The sequence below is a fragment of the Macrobrachium nipponense genome, chromosome 40 (genome assembly GCF_015104395.2).
Source record: "Macrobrachium nipponense isolate FS-2020 chromosome 40, ASM1510439v2, whole genome shotgun sequence".
In the NCBI taxonomy this organism is placed as follows: Eukaryota; Metazoa; Arthropoda; class Malacostraca; order Decapoda; family Palaemonidae; genus Macrobrachium; species Macrobrachium nipponense.
In genome coordinates this window covers 58,381,205-58,401,431 of record NC_061101.1, presented here as the reverse complement: position 1 = coordinate 58,401,431, position 20,227 = coordinate 58,381,205, and the positions used below count along the sequence as shown (strand labels likewise).

Below are 20,227 nucleotides of genomic sequence, written 5' to 3'. Positions count from 1 at the left end.
GTCAGTCAGCGCGCGGCTGCCGCCCACTGGTGCACGTTTATCAACAACAGGTGCGCGTTTGGCGGCAACGGAAGCGCGCTCCACTTGCACAGAAGCGCGCTCAGCGTCCACCACTCGCTTGCGAACATTCGAAGACTTGCGAGCGGGAGATATCTCATCCTGAGAGCGAGAAACGAACTTCTCACCTCCTCTAGAGAGCTGCTGGGGAGCAGAACGAACTCTAGAGGGAGACTCGAACGAAGAGCGAGGCGAGCGAGGAGAAAGAGCAGGTCTTGACTTCTTCACAGGAAGCTTCTCATCCTTTCTACGACGCGGAAGAGACTCTCTAGAAGCAAGAGCGTCCTGAAGTTGCTGCTGCAGTGACTGAATGATCCTCTTGGTTGGCGAATCTTCCTGCTCCGGGGAGGGACTGATCCTGTGAGCAGGAGAGCGGCGAGGGGACGCCTCCCTCCTCCTCCTAGGTACGGCCTCCTCCCGAGCTCTAGAGCGACTGTATCGCTCGCACGAACTAACCGAATCCAAGTCCGAAGACTCTCTACGCCTTTTCTGCGGCGGAAAAGCAGCGAACGCACTGTCAGGAGAAGATCGCAAATTCGGAGAACTAGGACGTGAAGCGTCAATATCACGCGCCGTCCTTTTCAGCGGACGGGAAGCACCGTGAGAACTCCACCCTTTACGTGGGGATGAAGCCTCCGATGACGAAAAACACTCCTTGAGGAGACGTGCCCGTGCACGCTCCCTGGCAGTCTGGGGATTTTCATCAGTAACTGCGAAGGCACGCCAGATCGGTGGGGGTTCCTTGTAACCCTCCTTCGGCTTTCGACATGCTCCCTCCCCAGGTCCTGGGAGTCAAGCAGAGGTCCAGGCCTAGAGGCGAAACGAGGCCGATCTGACGCACCCTCCACTACACAAGGGTATCACTGCACTTTTTGCACATCACTTTTGCTCTCAAGAGCCAACACTTTCGATTCTAAATTACGAATCGACTCCAAAATTAAGGATAAAGTATTACTCTCTACAGACACTGCTTCAGGGCCCGGAGGCAAAACTACAGGGTTAGGAGCATTAACAGAAGGAGGGTTAACAGGAGAAACATTAATTTCTTGCGCACCTGAAACACTCCTGGAGGAAGACCTCCTTAACCTATCCTTTTCAAGTTTCCTAAGATAGGTATCATACGCCCTTCCACTCAGAATCTGTTAATCTTTCGCACTCCTTGCAACGGCTTTCATACACACATTCATGCTCCCTGCAACTCTTACATACCGTATGTGGGTCTACTGAAGCTTTCAGTAGCCTACCTCTACAATCAGTCCTAGAGCAGAACCTAGCGCTAGCTGTACTAGACCCTGACATATTATCCAAGAGAAGTCCAAACCAAAATCAAATCAATCCACTAATAACGTGTGCCTAGCCACCGATCCAAGTCAATTAATCCAAAAAAGAACCAAAAGGGATACTCAAGTAGCAAAAAGTTTCCAAATCCAGACGGAGGTGCTGTAAAACAAAAAAGATGTTCATCAACACCGGCGACAGAAAAATTATGAATAGAAAATGGGAATGGTTCCTGATACCCGCCTCCCAGCGGCGGGAATGGGTACTAACCACCTGACTCCCACTACGTGTGTCGTAAGTTTTAAATTCTGTCGGTCGTCGGAAATTATCAGCTATATATATATCTGACAGGTAAGTTGCATGAACAAAATACATTTTAATCAACAGCACTAACCTTAACAAAGACGGCATCATATTCTGTGGCGTCTTTATACACACCAAGCTGGTATTCATTGTCAGAAGTCTTCTGAACAAGCAGCACATCCAAAGTACCATCTTCTTGAAAGTCAAAGAAAGTTCCCAGAACTGTTCTTCCAAAATCCTTGAACAAATCCCACTTTGGTGCAAAATTACGATGATACTTGCAAGAATCTCCACTGCACTTGATATTCTCCAACAAAACTACTCGAGGTGTTTTAGACTGGTCAAAGAGTGTGACCAAGAAATCAGGATAGCCATCTAGATTAAAGTCACCAACTCTAAGTGTTGTGGTTTCTGTATACAAGTCCCCTAATGAACTGGTAGCAAATGACCAGGCATTACCTAATGGATCCTCAAAAATGACATCTATCTGAATCCATTCTTTTTTGATAAAATCATAGATAAAGACAGAATTCTTTTTACACAACACTGTGTTTTTGTCAAAACATACCGGTACCACAGCATCAATATTTCCATCAAGATTGACATCAGCGAAGGATGTTTGGCCAATATACCCAACATCAGGAGGAAAGTCAATAGTTTCATTCAACTGATACACTCCTTCAGCTGTAGTCCAGATTTCAAACTGAGTTTTTGCAGTAATCCAGAGATCAGCAGCCAAATCACTATTCAGATCAACAAAGGCATGTGAGCTTGGGATCTTCAGCCTTGGATGGTTTTCACTTCCATCAGCAAACATTAAGTGGGGAGTTGGAGGCTTTCGGTCTGTACCAAACACCCAAAATTTTCTTGTTCCGTTTTCATCTTCCCCAAACAAATCTGGTATCATATCTCCATTCATATCCATTACCAGAGGTTGTCCTGATAACTTCAAAAGGGGAGAATCTTCATAGCCACATTCAAGGGTCATATTCCTCAAACTTCCCCAAAGAATATGAATATCATAAACTTTAGTCACGCTACCTAATGAAACAATCATCACATCCATTGCACCATTACCATCAAAATCACCAGGAACTACACTCACTATTTTCAGTGTTTTATATGTGCACGATGGACCTTCAGGAGGGTTTGGCTCACGGAATAAAGGGGACTCTGCATGAGACATCAAAACTTTCAAGGTTCTTCCATCTTGAGTCACTACAAACATATCAGTTAGTTTATCTGAGTTAAAATCACCAAAGGCCGCTGGCAAGTACTTAGTATTTTCACCAAATACAAGCTGGGTAATATTAAGACTCAACACTGAGTACTGACCAATTTGACAACAAATGATAAGCAAAAATAAACTTGATATGCAAGCCATATTTGAAAAAAACTCAAGAATAACTAAAAAGGGAGATTATAAACTTTAATAAACTAGTATAGTATTAAATACGATCATAAATGAAAATGAAAAAGATCAAACTTCACTTTTCACTTGAAGTCACTAAATTTCTTCAAGGACTGAATACTACACACTCAAAAGGAAAATCTGATGTTTATATGTAGCTGTGTCCTCAAGCCTGTAAAAAAGATCAAGCATGAAAGGAATAGATTCAGCACACTCAACATATTAATTTTTGTTGTTCATGTCTTGGAAATTAATCAAAAGTTATACATATATCAATGACAGGGAAATTACTCTTATTGGCCAATAACTAGGTATAATTCCGAGTTCTACTGACAGGAATTAAATTTATCTGAAATCTATATATAAAAAACCTAGTTATTATAATTTATGAAAAAACTAAAAACTGTGCTAAAATACAAATAGAAGACATCAAGAAGTGAAGAAGCCACCTAATATAAAACTTAAGCTCACACAACTCGATAACAACAAATACTTGTTACCCAAATCTCCCACTATCACCTGAGAGCAATGAAACCTCTCTCAACTCCTGAGATGCCCAGTTGAACTATATGTAAACAAAATTACTATTTCCTGCATCTTACTAACATCTAATACAGTAAATGTATACTAAAACTTCACTTGTCAAACTAGTATACTTTACTGTATTAGATTAGATCAGTGGTTCCCAAACTTGGCCATACCAAGGACCCCCTGACATGATGAGTCCTAGCCAAGGACCCCAGCCAATCAAAAGTTATCATTACTAAACAAGGATACCCAATAGTACAACGTACAGGCAGTCCTCGGTTATCAGCGGACTCAGTTAATGGCGATCCGGTTTTATGGCACTTGTCTAGTGCCATAAAATCAGCGATATGGCGCCATAGATTTACAGACAATTCTTCGAAAACAAAAACTTCAAAAGTGCATTCACTTCGAAAGTGTTTTACTTAGAAAGTCAAAACATCAAAAAGTTGGTTTCATACACTTTCTTCAAATACAAGATTGACAAACAATATGTTAATATTTTCATATTTTTTCTCTTTTTTTTATATTTTCTTTTTCTGTTCTGATGATATTATCAATAATAAAAATATTATTAATAACCGTAACAATAATTTTAACAATAATAGCAGGGGTAATAAAAGCCAGTACTTTGCTCAGTGGCAGAAATGCAAGAGCTAAAAGCATGCAGATGTTCAGAGCACATTGGGCATCAGTGCCAAAATATGATCTGGGTCCATATTCACAAACTTCCCTATGTATGTATTGACCAAAATAGACAAAGCAACCATAGTTAGAACATGATGCAAATTCTACGGTGACTGAACTTATCAGCCACGTTTCAAAATCTGTTAAAATCGAATCGACTAACAAGTTAGGGAGAAGAATTTTAGTCTTCTCAAAAATTCCACATAGGTTTGAATATTTTTTTTATTTCTCGCTTTACTCATAAATAGATAAACTTCCACATTCACAGGATTGCCTGCGTGGTTATGTTCTCTCAGAACAGTCTATCATTGCATATCACTAATGTTTGGCATTTGCACTGATTTTCTAAATCTTTACATTTCCAATATGTTTTGTTCATCACTTATCTTTGACAAATAAAAATCTGTTTAAAGGAGCACTGGCTTTCCTTTTGAGCTCTTGACAAATTCAGCCATCTTCAAGTGGGTGCTTACACTTTAAAGTACAGTGGTATCTCGAGATACGAAATTAATCCGTTCTGAGGCGGCCTCCAAAAACACCCCAGTAAATTTCATAATAAAGCTAAAATGACCTATAAACAATGAATTACTACAATAATTTGGACCATTCAATACCTAACTTAATACGTACTAGTAGTACTAATATGTATGTACCTGTAAATAAAGTTTATTAGTGTACATTGTATACAAGAAATACTGTACGTACATACGTACGTATGTAGTAAAATGTGGAAGCTTGCCTTTCGAGTGAGGCTATCTTCGAGAGTGGCGACAGAGGAGGACAAACGGCAGAAAATTTGTTACGTAGTACGTACACTTAACTTAACGAAACACATTAAAAATGTCAGGAAACATAAACTAAACTTTACGAAACACATTAACAAAACCTTAACACTTAACTTTACATAAAAATGATATTGTAATGATACAATTAAGTTTGTTCATACTTACCTGGCAGATATATATATAGCTGATAATTTCCGACGACCGACAGAATTTAAAACTTACGACACACGTAGTGGGAGTCAGGTGGTTAGTACCCATTCCCGCCGCTGGGAGGCGGGTATCAGGAACCATTCCCATTTTCTATTCATAATTTTTATTTCCACTGTCTCCTGAGGGGAGGTGGGCGGGTAATTAATTATATATATCTGCCAGGTAAGTATGAACAAACTTAATTGTATCATTACAATATCATTTTGTTCATGCAACTTACCTGTCAGATATATATATAGCTGAATCCCACCTTTGGTGGTGGGAGAGACAGAATAGAGGATTTAGGAAACACATATATGCAGATATTTGATATCTTGGTTCCTTACCTGTTAGCATAGCTGGCTTCGTGATTACTGCCACGTAAGTCTGCTTGTGCTACTAGAGTTGCAGCAAGTAGAGACCTATGAAGCTGGTGCACTCCAGATGATCTGTCAACAGGGGAGAGACCACGACGTGACTAGACCATGGACCATACTAATAAGGGCAACGAGACAAAAATACCACCACCTGGCTTAGTTTACCAAAGGTATCCCACTTAACTAAGCTAATGGAAGGGAGACCCGCCCCAGGCGGTCACCCCACAACCATAAAACACGAGTTAAAAACCCTCTAATCCCTAAGGATAGGATGAGTGTTACCTCCTGCCCCCAAAACAGTGGTCTGCAGCAATGTATGGTCCGAGGGAGAAGCAATTTTCGTATGTCACTTTCACCTCCCGCAGGTAGTGTGAAGCGAACACCGAATTGCTTCTCCAAAATGTGGCATTCAAAATATCTTTGAGCGCCATATTTTTGTGAAAAGCTACCGAAGTAGCAATAGCTCTCACCTCGTGAGCTTTCACTTTCAGAAGCTTCAAATCACTATCACTGCACTTATCATGCGCTTCTTTAATCGTATTCCTGATGAAGAACGCCAGTGCGTTTTTCGACATAGGAAGATCCGGTTTCCTCACTGAACACCACAAATTGTCAGATGAACCTCTGCAAGCTTTAGTCCTCTGCAGATAGAACTTTAGAGCCCTGACAGGACACAGGAATCTCTCACGTTCATTTCCCACTATATCTGACAACCCTTTGATTTCAAAGGTCCTCGGCCACGGGTTGGAAGGATTCTCGTTCTTTGCTAAGAACGTGGGACTTAAAGAACAAATCGCACTACTGTCTGAAAACCCAATCTGCTTGCTAATGGCCTGAATTTCGCTAACCCTCTTCGCCGTCGCCAGAGCGGTTAGAAGATCGTTTCTTCGTCAGATTCCTGATAGAAACTGAATGAAGCGGTTCGAAGTGACTCGACATCAAATATTTGAGCACCACATCCAAGTTCCACGAGGGTACTTTAGGCTGGACGACCTTCTTAGTCTCGAACGATCTAATGAGATCATGAATGTCTTTATTATTAGTCAAATCGAGTCCTCTGTGGCCTAAAGAAAACTACAAGAAAGCACGCTCCTGTAGCCTTTAATAGTTGGAACAGCCAACTTCACTTCCTCTCTCAGATAAAGAAGGAAGTCAGCTATCTGGCTCACAGAGGTTGTGGTGGAGGAAATGCCCTTCTTCCTGCACCAGGATCTGAAGACAGCCCACTTCGATTGGTACAGAGCGATTGAGGAGGGCCTCCTTGCGGTGGCAATCGCCTTCGCCACAGGTCTTGAAAAACCCCTCGCTCTGGCCAACTTCTTGATAGTCTGAACGCAGTCAGACTCAGAGCGGGGAGGTTTTTGTGGTACCTCTCGAAGTGGGGCTGTCTGAGTAGATCTTTCCTTAAGGGAAGAGTCCTCGGAAAGTCTACCAGGAAGGACATCACCTCTGTGGAACCAGTCGGCTGCCGGCCAGAAGGGGGCGATGAGTGTCATCCTCGCTCCTTCCGATGCCGCGAACTTCCTCATCACTTCCCCGAGGATCTTGAGCGGGGGAAAAGCGTATATGTCTAGACCCCGACCAACTCCAAGTAGGCGTCTACTGCGACTGTGACTGCTCCCGGGTCCAGAACTGGGGAGCAATAGAGTTGAAGTCTTCTCGTCCTGGAAGTTGCGAAGACATCCACCTGTGGACAGCCCCACAGGTCCCACAGCGACTGGCAAACCTCTTGGTGAAGGGTCCACTCTGTCGGCAAAAGCTGTCCTCGTCGACTGAGAAGGTCCGCTCGAACATTTTGTACTCCTGACACGAACCTTGTCAGGATAGTGACTTCTTGCGCTTTCGCCCATAAAAGGAGTTCCTTTGCGATGGCAAACAGAGAAGGCGAGTGAGTTCCCCCTTGATTTCTTAGGTATGCCAGTGCTGTGGTGTTGTCCGAATTGATCTGAATGACTTTGCCGGATACTTCTTCCTGGAAGAACCTGAGAGCCAGGTAAATCGCTGACAGCTCTTTCAGATTGGATGTGCCAGGACACCTGTTCCCCTCTCCAGGTGCCCGACACTTCTTTCCCTCCTAGTGTTGCTCCCAACCCGTGGACGACGCGTCGGAAAACAACACTAGGTCGGGGTTCCGAAGTTTGAGGGAGAGCCCTTCTGCGAGCTTCCGTGGATCTGACCACCAACTTAGGTGATCCTTCACCTCTCTCGTTAAACACAAGATCGCCTCCAGATCTTGTTTGTTCTTCCAACTGTTGGCTAGGAAGAATTGAAGAGGTCTGAGGTGCAGCCTTCCCAGAGAAACAAACTTCTCCAGTGAGGAAATGGTCCCCAGCAAACTCATCCATTCCCTCACCGAGCATGTTTCCTTCCCCAGAAAGGTCGCCACTTTTTCCAAGCATTGAAGTTGTCGCCCCTGGGACGGAAAAGCCCGAAAAGCCACTGAGTCCATCTGAATCCCCAGATAGACTAAAGATTGAGAAGGAGTCAAATGCGACTTTTCGAGGTTTACTAGAAGCCCAGGGACTTCGCTAATGTCATTGTCGTGTGTAGGTCCTCCAGACACCGGTCCCGCGATGAAGCTCAAATAAGCCAGTCGTCTAGTAGAGAGAGATCCTTATATTCTCCAGATGAAGCAGCCTTGCCACGTTCTTCATCAGAATGGTGAAAACCATCGGCGCTGTGGTCAGACCGAAGCAAAGTGCCCTGAATTGAATACCTTCCCCTTCAGGACAAATCGCAGGTATTTCCTGATTGGGGATGGATGGGGACGTTAAAATACGCGTCTTGGAGGTCTAGTGAGACCATCCAATCCCCCGGTCTTAAAGCTGACAGCACCGATTGAGGTGTCTCCATCTTGAATTTCTTCTTTATAACGAGAGATTTAGGCTGCTGACATCGAGGACGGGTCGCCACCCCCCCGAATGTTTCGGCACCAGGAACAGACGGTTGTAAAATCCTGGAGATTCCAGGTCGAAGACCTGTTCCACCGCTTGCTTCTTGATCATTTGTTCCAGCAGATCGAAAAGCACTTTCTGTTTCTCTCCTCGATAAGAGGGAGACAAATCCTTTGGTGTTGAGGATAGCGGGGGTGACTTCAAGAACGGGATCCTGTAACCTTTCCTCACAACATCCAGCGACCAAGGGTCGGCATCTCTCTCTTCCCAGGCTTTCGCGAACCGTAGAAGCCTGGCTCCTACCGCGTCTGAAGGACTTCCAAATCACTTCCTACTCTTTGACGGAGCAGGGGTTTTCCCTCTGAAGAGCCTCTTCCTCGGGAGGCTGTTTTCGAGGAAGATCCAGCACGAAAGGGCTTCGGTTTCTTGGTAAACGAAACTCCAGAAGATGAAGCAGCTGCTGGCCTTCTAGAAGACTGAGCCAGAAGATCTTGCGTTGCCTTCTCCTGAAGGCTTGATGCTATGTCCTTAACCATAGTCTGGGGGTGGGGGAAGAGATGGTCTGAAAACGGAGCGAAAAGCAAGTCCGCCTTTTGCGCTGGAGAGACGGATTTGGCCGTGAAGTTACAGAAGAGTGCTCTCTTCTTGAGAATCCCCGAGCTAAAGTGCGTAGCCAACTCCTCAGAACCATCCCTGACGGCCTTGTCCATACAAGAAAGAAAGTACACTGGACAGCTCCCCAGACTAATAGTAATCAGAACTCCTTGACCTGGCATCTAAAACTCCAAGACACCAGTCGAGAAAGTTGAAGACCTCTAGAGTCCTGAAGAGGCCTTTTAGATGAAAGTCGAACTCGTTATGGGTCCAAGTGACTTTTGATGAAGACAGAAGGGCTCTTCTGGAGGCGTCCACGATGCTCCCGAAATCACCTTGAGCAGAGGCTGGTAGTTTAACACCTACGTCCTCTCCCGTCTCATACCACATGCCTCCTTTACCGCAGAGTCTTGATGGCGGTAAAGCCAAAGAGGACTTTCCTGACGCTTTCCTCTTCTCCATCCACTCATGGATTTCCGGCCGGAACGCTTGCTTCGTGGAAAGCGACTTCTTCATTTTAACGAACCCCGATGCCTTCGATGCTTTAAAAGAAGAGAATGAGAAGGGGGAGTACGAGGGGCTTCCGGTTGAAAAGTTTCTCCAAACTCCGACTGTAGGAGACGCATCAAAACTTTATAGTCCGATGAGACAGGAGCTGGTTGCTGTTCTTCCTCTGCTTCTACTAATTATCGCTAACTCCTTCCTCAGAAACTGGAGAAGTAGGAGGAAACTCTGAAGAAAATTGACGAAAACAGGAAGGTTCCTTCATCCACCCCTGAACTTGCGTTGGTGAGGAACTGGTGTCCACCAGCGCGCGCTTTGGCGTCCGAATCCACACGTTTGGCGCCGACAGGGGAGGTTGCGCGCTCGACATCTACTAACACACGCCTGGCGTCCACTGGCGCACACCGAGCGTCACTAGTGCACGCTTGGCTTCCACTGGTGCGCGCCGAGCGTCAGTCAGCGCGCGGCTGCCGCCCACTGGTGCACGTTTATCAACACAGGTGCGCGTTTGGCGGCAACGGCAAGCGCGCTCCACTTGCACAGAAGCGCGCTCAGCGTCCACCACTCGCTTGCGAACATTCGAAGACCTTGCGAGCGGGAGATATCTACATCCTGAGAGTCGAGAAACGAACTTTCTCACCGTCCTTCTAAGGAAGCTGCTGGGGAGCAGAACGAACTCTAGAGGGAGACTCCAACGAACGAAGCGAGGCGAGCGAGGAGAAAGAGCAGGTCTTGACTTCTTCACAGGAAGCTTCTCATCCTTTCTACGACGCGGAAGAGACTCTCTAGAAGCAAGAGCGTCCTGAAGTTTGCTGCTGCAGTGACTGAATGATCCTCTTGGTTGGCGAATCTTCCTGCTCCGGGGAGGGACTGATCCTGTGAGCAGGAGAGCGGCGAGGGGACGCCTCCCTCCTCCTCCTAGGTACGGCCTCCTCCCGAGCTCTAGAGCGACTGTATCGCTCGCACGAACTAACCGAATCCAAGTCCGAAGACTCTCTACGCCTTTTCTGCGGCGGAAAAGCAGCGAACGCACTGTCAGGAGAAGATCGCAAATTCGGAGAACTAGGACGTGAAGCGTCAATATCACGCGCCGTCCTTTTCAGCGGACGGGAAGCACCGTGAGAACTCCACCCTTTACGTGGGGATGAAGCCTCCGATGACGAAAAACACTCCTTGAGGAGACGTGCCCGTGCACGCTCCCTGGCAGTCTGGGGATTTTCATCAGTAACTGCCGAAGGCACGCCAGATCGGTGGGGGGTTCCTTGTAACCCTCCTTCGGCTTTCGACATCTCCCTCCCCAGGTCCTGGGAGTCAAGCAGAGGTCCAGGCCTAGAGGCGAAACAACGAGGCCGATCTGACGCACCCTCCACTACACAAGGGGTATCACTGCACTTTTTGCACATCACTTTTGCTCTCAAGAGCCAACACTTTCGATTCTAGATTACGAATCGACTCCAAAATTAAGGATAAAGTATTACTCTCTACAGACACTGCTTCAGGGCCCGGAGGCAAAACTACAGGGTTAGGAGCATTAACAGAAGGAGGGTTAACAGGAGAAACATTAATTTCTTGTCGCACCTGAAACACTCCTGGAGGAAGACCTCCTTAACCTATCCTTTCAAGTTTTCCTAAGATAGGTATCATACGCCTTCCACTCAGAATCTGTTAATCTTTCGCACTCCTTGCAACGGCTTTCATACACACATTCATGCTCCCTGCAACTCTTACATACCGTATGTGGAGGTCTACGAACATCGTTTTTAAGCTTTCAAGTTTGGGTTGCAGGAGGAATACCTCTACAATCAGTTCCTAGGAGCAGAACCTAGCGCTAGCTGTACTAGACCCTGACATATTATCCAAGAGAAGTCCAAACCAAAATCAAATCAATCCACTAATAACGTGTGCCTAGCCACCGATCCAAGTCATTAATCCAAAAAAGAACCAAAAGGGATACTCAAGTAGCAAAAAGTTTCCAAATCCAGACGGAGGTGCTGTAAACAGATGTTCACAACACCGGCGACAGAAAAATTATGAATAGAAAATGGGAATGGTTCCTGATACCCGCCTCCCAGCGGCGGGAATGGGTACTAACCACCTGACTCCCACTACGTGTGTCGTAAGTTTTAAATTCTGTCGGTCGTCGGAAATTATCAGCTATATATATCTGACAGGGAAGGTAAGTGCATGAACAAACTTGAAATGACAATTTGTCCAAAATTGCATTTTTCCTAACTATACAAACCTGAGGGTCCTTTTACAATAGGAAGATACTAGCGCAGCTGGATAGGTCGTAAGCTTTCGAACAAGGGGTTCGGTAGTTAACTGCTTGTCCGACAGGCGCGCGCGCGCGACTGGGAGGTAAACAAATCACTTTTGCTTTGGCCCAAGCAAAAACTGCAGAGTGAGGGGTGGCATGAGGTGGGGCTATGTGTAAAAGGACCTCAGGTTTGGTATGTTAGGAAAAATGCAATTTTGGACAAATTGTCATTTGTTCCGACACGGCATACAAACCTTCGGTCCCTTTTACAATAGGAAGACTCACTTCTGGTGGGTGGAATTCTGAGTCTTTTGTGAACAGACTGGTGTTCGCCCTACCTTGGAAGCCTCCCTGGTCGTAAGAGCGATGGGAGGGATCCAAGCCTCTGTCCGATTGATCGGGTGTGCACCGCAGGATCAATGGTCAGACCTCTGGACCGAGTACTAAGAAGAGGGGCATGCGCATCTCTTAGTACCAGCAATGCAAGAACTTGTTCCTGTACAGGAGCAAATATAAAGTCATGGGTTTGACTCTTGTAGGCATCCACTTCCCCCCCTTGTATAGGAAGGAAGTGGTGGATATTCTGCTCCTATCCCTATGAAAGGGATAGGATGGGGCTCTGTCATATAGATCACCTGCATCTCGTCCTCATCCAGCGTTAGTGACGACCATGGCCCTCTGCCCACAGGTAGAGGGGAAGGAAAAGATGGGAAGAGAGAGCCAGTCACTCACTCACTCACACATCCATCCACACAGTCACACCAGGACTCGATGCTGTTCAGCCTGCGAGGGTCTGGGTTAGCTACACAACTTGTTGAGCAGCCACCACGGGTCCCAAGGAAAAGGTATCCAAGGACCTGTGGGCAATATCCCGAAGGTAGAAGGACGTAAAGGTAGTCTGGTTAGACCAGACCCCTGCCTTCAGGACCTGCGCCACGGAGAAGTTCTTGCGAAACGCCAACGAGGGGCCAATACTTCTGACTTCGTGAGCTCTCGGACGGGACGTACGGATGTCGTCACTACCATCAGCCTCATACGCCCTCCTGATGACCTCACGCAGCTAGAATGAAAGAGTGTTCTTGGATTCTTCTTTCTTGGTGACCCCGTGCTAACGAAGAGGCGTCGACACTCAGGCCTGAGGTGTCGAGTTCTCTTCAGATAGCGCCGTAGCGCCCTCACAGGACAAAGCAGCATCTCATCCGCATCATTATCGGTGAAGTCCAATAGGGAGGGAATCGTGAATGACTCGAACCTGTCATCAGGGACTGACGGTTTCTGAGTCTTCGCAACGAAGTTCGGGACGAAATCGAGCGTCACGGATCCCCATCCCCTGGAGTGTCGTACATCATAGGAAAGACCATGAAGTTCCCCTACTCTCTTCGCCGATGCCAGGGCCAGCAAGAAGAGGGTCTTGAGGGTCAGATCCCTGTCTGACGACTCTCGGAGTGGCTCGAACGGTGTTCGAGTCAGACTCCTAAGACGAGAGTCACGTCCCACGCAGGGGGCCTGAGTTCCCTGGGTGGGCAAGACCTCTCGAAGCTCCTCATCAGCAAGGAGATCTCGAACGAGTTCGAGATGTCCAGCCCCCTCAGTTTCAGGACGAGCGCCAAGGCGGCTCTGTATCCTTTAACTGTGGGGACTGAAAGGAGCTTCTCTCGGCGAAGAAACACGAGGAAATCCGCTACCTGCTGAAGAGTGGCTCTGAGAGGAGATAGACCGTCTACGACACCAACCACAGAAGACGGCCCACTTCCCCTGTACACAGCTGCAGAGGACTGACGGACGTTTCCAGCCATCTCTGTTGCTGCGCTACGAGAAAAGCCTCCGTTCGCAAGAGATTGGTGGATAAACAGCCAGCCGTGAAGACGTGGGACTGGACTGCTCGGTGGTACCGCTCGACGTGTGGCTGGGCGAGAAGGTTGTGCCAAGGGGGAATCTCTCTCGGTTCTCCTGCGAGAAGAGCCAGCAGGTCCGGATACCAAATGGCCTGTGGCCATTTGGGAGCCACCAGGATCATCCTGAGATTCGGGGTGACCAGCGCTCGACTGATCACCTTGCGAATCAGGCTGAACGGGGGAAAGGCATAGGCGAAGAGGTTGTCCCACGGGTGTTGAAGAGCGTCCTCTGCAGCTGCCCATGGGTCCGGCACGGCCGAGAAGAACACCTGGAGCTTCCTGTTGTGCCGGGTGGACGAAGCCAGATCCACGACTGGTCGCCCCCACAGGTCGAAGAGCCTTTCCGCCACGTCCTGGTGTAGAGACCATTCGGTCCCTATCACCTGATCCCGACGGCTGAGCGTGTCTGCTACTACATTCCTCTTCCCTGGAATGTAGCGTGCCGACAGCTCTATTGAGTTGTGCCTGAGCCCACTCGTGCACCTGCCGCGTCAACTGGTACAACGGGAGAGACACTAGGCCCCCCTGTTTGTTGACGTAGGCCACCACCGTGGTGTTGTCGCACATCAACACCACTGAGTGTCCCATCAAGCGGTCCTGAAACTCTTGGAGAGCGAGGAACGCTGCCTTGAGTTCCAGTACATTGATGTGAAGGCTGCTTGTCGTTCTCGTCCCACACTCCTGAAGTCAGCAACTCCTCCAGGTGGTGCGCCCCATCCCTCGGTCGATGCGTCTGAGAACAGCTGCATGTCCGGGGGGGGAGTGCTCAGAGGCACTCCTCTTAAGAGGGGTTTCCTGTCGTCGAGCCACCAGGCTAGGTCCTGCCTCACCTCCTGTGTCAGTGACACTGGAAAGCTTGGGGATCCGTCGCCTGACCAACTCTCCTTTAGTCTCCATTGAAGAGACCGCAGGTGAAGACGCCCGTGAGGGACTAACTTCTCGAGTGACGACAGGTGTCCGATCACGACTTGCCATCGCTGAGCTACCTGTTCCTGCCGAGACAGGAACTGGTTGGCTGCCTCTCTGAATCTGCTGATACCGCGAGTATGCAGGGAAGACTCGCCCTGCTACCGTGTCGATCAGCATACCCAGGTACTTTCATCCTCTGCTTGGGCTCGAGATCGGACTTCTCGAAGTTCACAACGATCCCCAGATCGCGACAGAACTCGAGCAGTCGATCCCTGTCCTGTAGCAACTGCGAGCGGGAGCTCGCCAGGACTAACCTCAATCGTCGAGGATTACATCATCAGACGTATCCCGTGCGAATGGGCCCAAGCAGACACCAGAGTGAACACCTCGCGTGAACACCTGTGGGGCGGTTGAGAGACCGAAGCACAGTGGTACGCCTGAATATGGTACACCGTCCCGTCGAGGATGAAGCGGAGGTACTTTCTGGAGGACTGATGAAATGGGTATTTGGAAATACGCATCCTTCAAGTCCACTGAAAGCATGAAATCGTTCTCCCTGATGGAGTCGAGCACTGAGCGTGCCGTCTCCATCGTGAACCGGGTCTGGCGAACGAACCGGTTCAGGGGAGAGAGATCTATCACCTGGGCGCCAGCCTCCCAGTAGACTTTTCCACCAGGAAGAGTCGACTGTAAAAGCCCCCCGGTGACTGATCCGTGACGATCTCTACAGCTCTCTTGCTCAGCATGGTCTTGATCTCCTGTCTGAGTGCTACGTCCTTCGGTGACCCGTGGACGTACGACTGCTGTTGGACCGGGTTGGAGGTGAGGGGTGGCCGAGATTCGAAGGGTAATAGATATCCCTCCCGAAGGGACATCTACAAATCCAGGTTCCTCTGGCGCCCGTATCGCTTGCTGCCAAGTTGCCCAATGGCTGGCCAGGCACACCCCCCACTTCCGGCAGCAGGTGAGGGGGAACGCCGTCCCTAGCGTTTCCCCCCTTTCTTCGACTTCTTCCCAGAAGCCTCCACGGATGAGGAGGGCTGGGAGGAGGGCTGGTTACTGGCCCCCCTTGCCAGAAGTCGAAGAAGACAGAGTCATTCCTCGGGGCTTCGACGCAGCAACCGTCTTAGCAGCCGAGGAAGCACTAGCCGAGCTCTTAGACTTGGCCGCAGTCCGAGGCTGCCCAGAAGCCTTCGAGACTGCCTGGTGAACCAGACGGTCACTGTCCTCAGTGCGCCGTCTGTCCACCGCAGCGTCCACCATCTCTCCTGGGAAGAGAGACGTGGAACTCCGTGGAAAGGTCCGTTTCGAAGTCCCAATGCCGCTTCAACGCCCGGCCGCCCTGGAAACCCGAGTAAGGACAGGCGTCCCTTCGTCGGAGAACCAGGTTGGCCCACAGGTTCACCAGTGGTGGGCAAGGAAAGAGATGGCTCTTCCCCCAGACTGGCAAAGTCTCCTGAAGGCCGAGTCATCTTCGGGAGAAATTCCCCCAGAAGTTGGCTGCGACCTTAGATACTGTGAGGGACCACAGATCTAGCCAGGAGGGACGGCCTGGAAAGCTGCCATGGCGGTAGATTCCAGGCCTAGTGCCTCTTGCTGCGAGAACCACAGGTTCTCGGACAGGAGCTGTTGCAGAGACACACCCGGTAGTCAGCCTCGCTAACTCCGGGTTCACCTGTTTGGGCGGCATCGGATCTTCAGATGGCACGTAAAACCGCCGATGTCGTAGCAGAGGAGGTGGAAGTAGCTTGCTAGACCTGCCAGACTTCAGTGAACCGTCCTGTCCAGAGACAAGCGATTCAACTTGGTCCAGCACTGAGTCAGCCAGCTCTGACCGCGGCGGAAACCCACCGTCGGTCTGGGTTCCCTCTTCGGGCCCCAGAACGACTCGAGCCGGGACGTGGGCTCGGAGGATAGGTGGGAGCGGCGATCCTTCCCCGAGGTCGTTGTGCTGACGAATCAGCGCAATAACCTCGGCAAAGTTCCTCTGGATCTCAGGAGTGACTGCATCCTGTGGAGTCGGACCGTCCAGTCCTCAACAGGAGCACCTCCCGAGACCCTCCTCCCTCAAGGAGAGGAGCAGCGACAGCCCCCTCTCGGTCTCCTCCAACCACCTGTGCGTTAAGACCCTGGTCTGGTCCGAGAACCGAGCCTGGTACGTACGACGACGTGGCGGGATCCTGAAGGGCGCACCCTTCACGATCACTCCTCAATACCTCGCCCCTCCCGGTGTAACCCGAGGAGGTTGAAGGTATGGGAGAGGCAGACCTGACGCTCTCTCCTCGCTCACTGGCAGAACCAGCGGGCTTGGAGGACTGCAGGCGATCGTCAACCCGCGGTGGCGATCGAGCTGCAGACCTAGTCGAGCCGTCTCGCTGTGGAGAACGGCTGGACCGAGAACAGCGGCCCCGGTCTCGTGTGTCAGAGGAGCTGGTGCTGGTTACCGTACCCGATCGCTCTCGTAAGAGCGACGGTCAGGCGACCGCCGGCGAGCTCCACTGTCACGGTGAGACCGGTGCGTGTCCTCACGGTGCGTCAGTTCGCTGGTACCAGCCGTGGCTGGTGCCGCGAACGGGGGGACCTCTTCCCAGCCTCAGCCCGTGGCCCGGTCATGGACCGTCACGTCCGCCCCCGGGTAGCCAGCTGCTCGCCGCGAGAGCGAGAGCTGGTCTGGTGAGAGTCGCGTGAGCGGCTGTCACCAGTCTTCCGCTCCGTGCCGTGAACCTGACGCTGAAGGCGGACTCAGAGGTCTGGTTCCTGGCTGCACGGTCGCTGGTAGGCGACCGTACACTCGGTACCTCTCGCGAACGAGCGGCCGAGCCGGATCCTGCTGCTGTGGCCGAACCCACTGACAGCAGGTGAGGAAGTGCCGGTGTTAGCCGGCACCCCTCTGGTCCCCGTAGTCTTCTTCCTTGCGGGAGAAGAGACGGGTCCTGCTCCCGAAGGAGCAGGGCGACCAGCGGAAGAACCCCCCGTCTCACCAGAGCGAGACGGGCCCTTAGAAGCACCCGAAGGAGACTTCTAGGGGGGGGGAGGCTACCTTTTCTTTTAGGCGGGGGAGCCTTAGAAGAAGAAGGGAAGAGGCGGCAGACCGACGACGACGAAGAAGACGATGAAGACGACGACGACACCTTCCTCCTCTTCTTGCTTCTTCTTCGTCAACCTCCTCAGGACCGACCGTCAGGTCTGTCATCCAGGACGGAGCCGGGGCTGCTGTTGCCGAAGCAACAGGGCCCGGACGTACCTGTCCGAACAGACAGATCAGGGAGCAGCGGCGCCAGGAACGGGAACAACATCAGCAGGTGCGAGCATCACAGGAACGGCAGCAGACACGGCAGGATCAGGAACAGGAACAGCAGCGGTGGTCACGGCAGGTACGGCAGATACAGCTGGTCGAACCAACGGCACAGACGTCATCGGTACCGGTGGGAGGTCCAGGGGCGAGCTCTTCGGGCACATGAAGTCCGGTCGCGGCAGCACGGCAAACCAGTGGCGGCATCACACTCCCCCGAGTTACGGCGACTGGCCCCTGCACCGATGTTGTGGGTGTCACAGAGACCGCGTGCTGGGTGTACACCAGGTGAGGAGGTGACGCGTAGCCAGGTGTTGTCAGGGTCGTGGTGGTGGTTGTGACCGTAGCATGCGTAACCGCCACGGAGCCAGCGAGATGATAGAGCAGCCCCTGGGACTGACTCGGCACGCCCTGCAGTCCCAACGATGGCCCACACCTGTCCGAGGTCATCCTTCACGGGCAACCGCACCTGAGGAGGCAAAAGTCGGGTGATAGTTAAGGATCCTCTATACCCGCTCGCGCGAAGACGAGCGGATAGAGGACCCAGAGTACAAACTCTCACGTCGGGGTATCTAGCCGCCCTCCTCCACACCTCGACACATCGGAGAGGAGAAGGACCTAGACACGCCCCCGAAGGGGAAGGCGCGAGACGTGGAAGTTGAGCGCGGCAGGAAAGAAGACGAAGTGTCCGTCACCAAAGGAGTCGCGGGAGAGCTTCCCGACGACTCCTGTGGAGGCCTTCGCTTCTTCCTGCCCTCATACAATGTCCACTGCGCCTCCGACCAGTCAATACAAACATCACAGGGCTCGGCCCGGGTGCATTCGCGCCCCCGGCACCGAGCACACAACACATGAGGGTCAATCTCGGGGAATGATCTGAACTTCCCGCATTTGCGCCCTTCGGTACCCGGGCAAAGTCTCCTTGGGGTAGCGAGGCGTGGAGATTCCATCATAATTCAATTGCAGCGTAATTAATATGATAAGAGAGAAAAACTGTACTTACAAGCTCTTTCATACACAATTACAAACAAACTAGAAAGCAAACGACGAGCAGCGGGCAGAGAGCGAACACACACGTCCATCCACTGTGAGGCCGAAAGCAAAAGTGATTTGTTTACCTCCCAGTCGCGCGCGAGCGGAGCGGCCAGCCTGTCGGACAAGCAGTTAACTACCGAACCCCTTGTTCGAAAGCTTACGACCTATCCAGCTGCCGCTAGTATCTTCCTATTGTAAAAGGTAGGGGGGGACCGAAGGTTTGTATGCCGTGTCGGAACAAATTAATTTTTTTTTTTTTTTTTTTACATTTTTTTACTTTTTTATACTTTACGTTTCTTACAAAATTTCAATTTCTTCACCTCCGAATGGATGCCAGTCCGTTTATGGAATTTTTCGTACCACCCATGAGTAGCCTTGAAGTCTGGGGTTGCCGTCGATGTCCCCTCTCCTCCGTCGTCTTCGTCTTGGGCAATCAAATCGACGAAAATAGCGCTGGCCTTCTGGCAGATTGCTGTCTCAGTTATCGTATCGCCAGCGATTTCTTTGTCCTCAATCCATAGAAGCAGCAGCCTCTCCATTTCATCATGCACATGGCTCCTCTTGTTGGACAAAATAGTCACGCCCTTGGAAGGTGTAGCTGCTTGATGGCTTCCTTCATGATTAACGGATGGTGCCTATCGTCGACGGATTTCGGCCGTATTCCTTAGCGTTCACACTCAACCGCATACCAGCTTCATACTTTTTTCTTATCTCCATTTTTGTCTGCATAGAAAGCATTCTCTTCTTTCCGTGAACTTCAGCAACTTTCTTGGGACCCATGACTATACTGTACGTAATTAAGTCATGTAGTATACTAATTAAGTTCTCACACAACACGATAAAGTAGTACAACAAAATCACTAACACGAATTTACGTTAAACGAAATCATATATGTGAACGAACAAATTCTGCATGCGTACGATAACGCTGGTGAGAAGCAATGGCTGAAAAAGAACGCCGCTACGAACAATGCATGATGGGATCATGGGAGAGATGCTGACCAATAGGAGAGCAGGATCTTATGGTGGTGACTAGCATCAGGAACCAATGGGAGAGTGGGAGGATGGTGGCGAGTCTACTGAGTTGGCGGCACGCGAGTTTTAAAATATTTATTGGTGGTCCGGGCGAATCTCGGACTTTACAGCAACAACCTTTCGTATTTTGAACAATTTTCGCATGTAGAGCCACAAAAATCTTCATATTTGCTTTCGTATCTCGAGTTTTTCGTAAGTTG

At 49.9% G+C, this 20,227-nt stretch overlaps 1 protein-coding gene across 2 annotated transcripts in view; it reads right to left on the bottom strand.

The window, feature by feature from the left end:
• Positions 1–20,227, bottom strand: part of LOC135212182 (T-cell immunomodulatory protein-like) — a 178,362-nt gene that overhangs the window by 132,904 nt on the left and 25,231 nt on the right. Inside the window, exon 2 of one of the 2 annotated variants that reach the window (XM_064245628.1) lies at positions 1,730–3,221. The exons of the other annotated variant lie outside the window; for it this stretch is intronic. Within the exon in view, the coding sequence (XP_064101698.1) occupies positions 1,730–3,022 (1,293 nt within the window). The 5' untranslated portion in view covers positions 3,023–3,221. The remainder of the gene's footprint in view (positions 1–1,729; positions 3,222–20,227) is intronic. 2 annotated transcript variants of the gene reach the window in all.